The sequence below is a fragment of the Rhincodon typus genome, chromosome 5 (genome assembly GCF_021869965.1).
Source record: "Rhincodon typus isolate 14 chromosome 5, sRhiTyp1.1, whole genome shotgun sequence".
NCBI lineage: Eukaryota > Metazoa > Chordata > Chondrichthyes > Orectolobiformes > Rhincodontidae > Rhincodon > Rhincodon typus.
In genome coordinates this window covers 21,279,221-21,286,305 of record NC_063336.1, presented here as the reverse complement: position 1 = coordinate 21,286,305, position 7,085 = coordinate 21,279,221, and the positions used below count along the sequence as shown (strand labels likewise).

General features: G+C 41.1%; 1 protein-coding gene across 1 annotated transcript in view; it reads right to left on the bottom strand.

Annotated features, from left to right (window-relative positions):
- The window catches only part of LOC125483101 (zinc finger and BTB domain-containing protein 24-like), a 29,355-nt gene extending 22,619 nt beyond the window's left edge, over window positions 1–6,736 (bottom strand). The window contains exon 1 of the mRNA XM_048596689.1: window positions 6,517–6,736. Coding sequence (XP_048452646.1) covers window positions 6,517–6,736 — 220 coding nt within the window. The remainder of the gene's footprint in view (window positions 1–6,516) is intronic.
- Window positions 6,737–7,085: the final 349 nt, after the last annotated feature.

The window sequence follows — 7,085 nt, the reverse complement described above, 5'->3', positions numbered from 1 at the left end:
AACTGCAGATGCTAGAGAATCTGAGATAACAAGGTGTAGAGCTGGATAAAGAGCAGGCCAAGCAGCATCAGAGGAGCAGGAATGCTGATGTTTCGCGCCTAGACCCTTCTTCAGGGTCTAGGCCCGAAACATCAGCCTTCCTGCTCCTCTGATGATACTTGGCCTGCTGTGTTCATCCAGCTCTACACCAATCTATTATTTTCCCACACAAAGCAACTTCCTCATCAGGAATCTGAACCATCTACAAGGTCTCAGTATCCTTACAGCATGCAGCCCGGAATACATCGCTCCAACTATGGTCTTACTACAGTAACGCTCAAACTACTCAATCACTACATTTGAATTCTTTAGTCTGGACCTCTTCCAATAAAATAAAATATTCTACCAGCTTTAGTTTTAAAGAAAGCATCCTGATGGATGTCATTCCAGGATCTAAAGAAATGGCTACTGAAATAGATACTGCTTTGGTTTAAATTTTCTAAGATTTCTCAGATTTTGGAAAGATCCATTAGATTTGCAAATAGCAATTCTAACTCCTTTATTTAAAAAGTTATCAGCTAGTTAGCTTAAAATCTGTCATATGGAAAATGTTGGAAGCTATTAGCAAAGATGTATAGCAGGGCACTTAAAAAATTCAAGGTTATCAAGCAAAGTCATTATGGTTTTGTGAAAGGAAATTCATGCTTAAGCAACCTATTGGCGTTCTTTGAGGAAGTAACATTTGCTGTGACTAAAGAAGAACTAGTGAATGTACTGTACCTAGATTTCCAGAAGGCATTTGATAAGGTGCCACATCAAAGGCCAATGTAGAAAATAAGAGCTCATTGTGTTGGCAGTAATATATTGGCATAAAAGATCAGTTAACTAACAGGAAATACAGCAGACATTTTCCAGTTGACAAAGCATATAAGTGATTTGCTATAGGGATCGGTGCTGGGGCATCGACTTCTTACAACTGACATAAACTACTTAGATGAAGGGACAGAAGACATGGTTGCAAAATTTGATGATGATATAAAGACAGATATGAAAGTTAAGTCATGCAGATGACATAAGGAGTAAACAAAGGAAGTGATCAAAGATCTACCTAATGAAGTAAAATGTGAAATTTTCCCTTTTGGCAGGAAAAACAGAAATATGTAATCTAAATGGTGAGAGATTGCAATGCTCTGAAATGCAGAGGGATCTGTGTGTCCTCGGGCATAAATCACAAAAAGGTTAGTATGCAGATGCACCTTGTAAATAGGAAAATTAATAGAATGTTTTTGTTTATTTTGAGGGGAATTGAATACAAAACTAGGACAGTTGTGTTTCAAGAATATACACAGGGTATCAATGAGAACACATAGAGAATGCTGTGTAAAATACCAGCAGGAATGTGGAATAATCATATTAGCCATGATATTATTGAATAGCAGAGCAGGCTCAAGGGGCTGACTGGCCTACTCCTGCTCATAATTCATACATTAGTAAAGGTCCTATTCACTCTAGGAATTGACTTTAAAGATAAAGTGTACTCTGTTATATTCCCTCACTATGAATTCTATGTGCCTCTTTTTGTCCAATTCAAATCTCTTTGCAACTTTCATTCGGTCACAGAATTGTTACTGTTCTTTCTATTTAAACAATGTAATTTGAATATCACTTCCTCTATGCATATTTTCAAGTAATTGACATATAGAGACATGCAGCACGGAAACAGACCACACAATGAATAGATGCAGCCCCGTGTTACCTAGTCAAACAACTTCCTCAAAGTCCGTGTGGATCAGATCCACCGCATTTGCTTCACCCATTTCCAATATTAACCCACCATAAATAATCTCAACACTTTTGACAAATAACAACCAAAATTAAAAACATTTGACAGTAATAAATAACTCTTCAAGAATTTTTTTTAAATAGCTGAACCAGTGGTTTTGCAGACAAGAATCAAAGTTTGCAGGTCCAGTGGGTTGTTGACAAGAACGTTTTTCACATTAATTGCGTTGGGTCTCCAAGCAACCGATCAAGATCCCAGATGAAGAACAGTCGGTGTACTAATTTTAAAAAATATCTACTCAAATGCATAATTTTCGATAAATCAAAGCAAGAGTATGACATGACTTCTACTGTCAAGATCATCACATTGAACTAGATTCCAAAGACACTGTTTTTGTGTCAATACCAACACTTCTATTCTGTCAACAAAAGAAGCGCACAGCCTTGTTTTACTTCCATAAGACATGTTATTTGGGAGGTTGAATGCTAACAGTACACCACAGGTCAACCAACAGGCAAAAGAAGAATCATTACTTTTCTTTCTGGCCCCTGTATGTTTTCCAAAGCTGGCCTATGTTACCCAAGCATGGGGGAGGATCATGACCTGAAACACAAGCTTGTATTGGAACGTTTAAACTGCAACATGTGTAAAATTACGCATGGTCATTTTTTCATTGCTGCAGCCAATGCCGTGAAATATATTTTGCAGTATAAATATATTGTATTGGTATACTTCAGAAGTACTTGAAGTACAAGTCATTCTGCAAAATAAATGTTAAACTCCATTTCCCTGAATGGACATCAAACACTCTAAGTAGAAACACTCAGATAAAGCAGTCAGATTTTCATGCATATGCAGTCTTTCTTGTATTGCCTTGATAACTGACTCATATATAGAGAGGGAAAAACACAAACAATTAATCCACTATGACAGGCTTGTGGGGTAAAAGAGGTTGAGTAAAAAGTTTACAAAATATGTTTCTCTTTACCTTGTATCTTCATATACATATTCTCACATTCAAATCAATTTTTAAATTTGCCAACATTCATTTCACTTCTCCTTGAGTTAGAAACACTTTTAGGTGAGGACAATCTGTGATAATTATCTGTGTCAAAAAATATTTCAAAGTAAATTCCTCAGAACTTCAAAACACCAGGTTCCCTGATAAAACATATCTTTTTGATTTATTCTATCCCAGGCTACCTCCTGAGAATTCACTTTCATTTACTAGATAATCCCACTGCCCTAAAACCAGTTTTTGCTTCTCCATCATCAATCCACCTCCCAGTCACCCAACTACATCATACTTATTGTTAAAATTAAAATGGACAGCAATAACATTTACAGCAATTTGGTTCAGCAACATCAACAAGGAACGTACTCTAAACATAGAAGAGTTGCCAGCTCAACTCAAAATATAACCATGTCTTTTTACGATTCCCAATTTAAAAAAAAAACTACTTATCATGTCTTCTTGTTAAAAACTGCAATAACATAGTTCTTCAACATTATCACTGGATTTTCTCTGGCTGCTCAAACATCAGATTGCCAATGATAGAAATACTTGGAATATGCCTACATAAAATATTTGAAGATTTTCAGCCTCGCAAAAAGACCAAATTTATATTTACAGAGCACCTTTCACAAACTCAGGACATCTCAGTATGGTTGGCAGCCAATTGAGTACTTCTTGAAATGCTGTCACTCTCATCATGTACAAAAAGAGGCAATGATAACTAAAAAATGTGTGCTCACAATAGTGAAGAACTGCCACTGAGTGATTCTACTTCCAGCCTTTTCAGATATCTTATGGGACAATAAAATGGGAAGATGAGCGGTCAGAACCTTTTGAGAACTGAAAATATTTCATATTTATCCCTGGTCTGTTTTTCTCATTACTTTATCTTTTCTTCCACGTTATCATATGCTTCTCTCACTTTATCTTGAGTCTACCTGTTCATTTTGTATATCTCCACTTTATATCTAATGAGTATTTATCCCGTTACACTTTTATCCTATCTTCTCTATTCTTAGCTGCCTTTATCCACTTTAACCCATGTCTCCCTCTCCATGTAGAACACATACAGCACAACAGGAGATCATTGTCTTTGTAACGGGCAAAAGAAACCCAACAATTTGTTCCTGGCCTGCAGCCCAGCTCAATACATCAGCTCGTGCATATTCCAGCTTCATTCTAAAAGTGCCAAGCACGCCTGCCAACTTTCACACCATAAAACACAGGGGCAGAAATATTCTATGTCTTGTCTGACATTCAATGAGATCATGGCTGATCTGATAATTCTCAACTCCATTTTCCTGCCTTTTCCCTATAGTCCTTGATTTCTTTAAAAATCTGTCTATCTCAGCCTTGAATATACATAATTACCACAGAGTGCTGTCAAGGCTGGGTCAAGAATTCTATAGATTCACTATCCTCATGGAATAGATTTCTCCTCAGCTTTGTCTTAATTGGACACCTCCTTACTCTAAGGTTATGCCCTTTGGTCCCAGACTCTCCCACAAAGGGAAACAACCCTTCTACATTTGCCCTGTGAAATCCCCAAACAATCCTGTACATTTCAACAAGGCTATTGCCAACACTTCTAAATTTCAATGAGCTCAACCTACTCAATTTCTCCTCATAAGACAGTTCATCCATTCTTGGTATCGACCAAGTGAACCTTCTCTGGCCTGCTTCCAATGCCAGCCTATTTCCTTAGATAAGGGGGCCAAATCTCTTCACAGTATTACAGCTGTGGTATAACTAGTGCATTGTACAGTTTTAGCAAAGCTTCCCAATCTTTATGCTTCGTTTCCTTTGAAATAAAATACTGCATATTCTTTCCCTAGTACTTGCTGAACTTGTATGATAGCTTTTTGAAATTCATGCATGAGGACTCCATGCAGTAGCTTCCTGCAGTCTTTCTCCATTTAAATAATATTCCACTCATATTGTACTTGCCAAAGTGCAGAGCCGCACATTATATTGCTCACTCACTTAACCAGTCTGTATGCATCTGTAGCCTTTTTGTACCATTTCAATATTTGTCTTTCTACCCTGTTTTTGTGTTATCTGCAAACTTGGCTCTAGTATATTAAGTTTCCTTGTCCAAGTCATCAATATGTATTGTAAATAACTGTGGCCCCAGTACTGATCTCTATGGAACTCTACTAGTTACAGGCTGTCATCCCGAGCATACACCTCCCCCTCGCCACCCTTATCCCAACTCTGTCTTCTATTAGATAGCCAATCCTTTGTTCATGTACCTTATTCAATGCCTTCTGGAAATCCAAACACATGATATCCACTGCCTCCTCTTTATTCAAGATCCCCAGGTTTGCGTCCCTGTTCCTCAACATTATTCATTATTCTATTCATAAAATCCCTACAGTATGGAAGCAGGCCATTCTGCCCATCAAGTCCACACCAACTCTCTCAAGAGCATCCCATCCAGACCCACCCCCAACTCTATCCCTGCATTTCCCACCCTGACCCACCCCCAACCCTATCCCCGCATTTCCCACCCTGACCCACCCCCAACCCTATCCCTGCATTTCCCACCCTGACCCACCCCCAACCCTATCCCTGCATTTCCCACCATAGGCACTATTGGCAATTTAGCATGGTCAATCCACCTAACCTGCACATCTTTGGACCATGGGAGGAAACCGGAGCACCCGGAGGAAACCCATACAGACACGGGGAGAATATGCAAACTCCACACAGACAGTCACCTGAGGCTGGAATCGAATCCAGGTCCCTGGTGCCGTTAGGCTGCAGTGCTAACCACTATTATTTGTGTTCTCTTGGCTTGTCCTCCTTTCATGAATACTCTCAGACTTCTTAACATTAAATATCATTTGCAACATTTCTGCAAACCTTGCCAATGCAATGGACTGATATGTCTGCGTAATTACAGTTTCCTTCCACACTATTAACCACATGATAATTTTTTTGTATCTCTGTCTACACTTTATTCCGTTAGTCTGTCTCTTAATTTATGCCAGGTATCTCTCTCTACATATTATCAGCCACATCTATATATCTCCCTCTTGCAACTTCATTCCATCACTTTCTCTATTTTATCCTCCACTCATGTGTTGCTGCCTATCCTCTCTCAATTTATCTGTATCCCTTCTCACTCACACATTAACCCAAACCTCCCACTCTCTACACATCCCACATTTTCTCCACTCCTGCACTCTCCTCTCCATTTCCTCTTAATCCCCTCCCTCAGACCCACACTGCCTCCACTCCGGAATAGCTTCGACCTGTACTGTCAGGATTCTGGTTCTCTCCCTTTCTCTCCTTCCATTTTGCCCTCCGCTCCACCATCCTTTCCAATCTCTCTCTCCCGTTCCCTTTTTTCTCTTTCCCTCCTTCCCTTCTCTTTCCTCCCTCCCCACTCTCTCTCCGCCTCTCTACGCCCTCCCCTCTCCCCTCCCCCCCCCCCCCGCCCCCCCCTCCCCCCCACCCTCCCCCTCTCCCCCCCTCATCCACCTCCCATTCACCACCCCGCCCCCTGCCTGAGCTGCTGAGGTTTGAAGTTTTGCGCCAAGGCCCCTCTCCTTTCACTGACTCGGACAGAGAATTAAAAGTATTTTTCTGAGGCGGGTTATATCCTGAACTCGGGGCTTGTGAATGTATTTACAAGATGAATGTGGGTGAAAGAGCAGCCGAATTTCTGAAGTGCGCGCAAAGCGGGGACCGGGTTAAAAGTGAAACGGTGGACGTTCCGCTGCCGGGACCTTACCCTGCGGCACCAGCAAGATGGCGGCGGCGACCGGCGGCACGGCGACTCGCGCGAGACTCAGGACGGAGCCTGGCGCTGTCACACCAAGAGGGGGCAGCAGAGAGCAGCTAGAGCAGCTCCCGGGATAGCACTGCAACTCTGGCAGCGTCTGGGACGCTTCTTCAAAACTCTGTTGACCTGCTGAGTTTCTCCAGCGATTTCTGTTCAAGATATCCAGCATCCGCGGTTCTTTGCTTTATTCCAAGGCAGCCCAAAGTCCCAGAGCAAAGGAAATTTCTCACGCCGAATTTTTGACACCTAGCCACGTAGGAAATATTAGTTAAGGACAGATGACAAAAAGTTTAGACAAGAGGTAGATTTATTTAGCAATTGCATACCACAAAACTTTCCAGAAAAGTAATAAAATGCCAGAGATATTCGACAGCTCTGGCAGCAGAGACAACAAGGTGCAGAGCTGGATGAACACAGCAGGCCAAGCAACATCAGAGGAGCAGAGAGGCTGACGTTTCGGGCCTAGACCCTTCATCAGAAATGGGGGAGGGGAAGGGGGTTCTGAAATAAATAGGGAG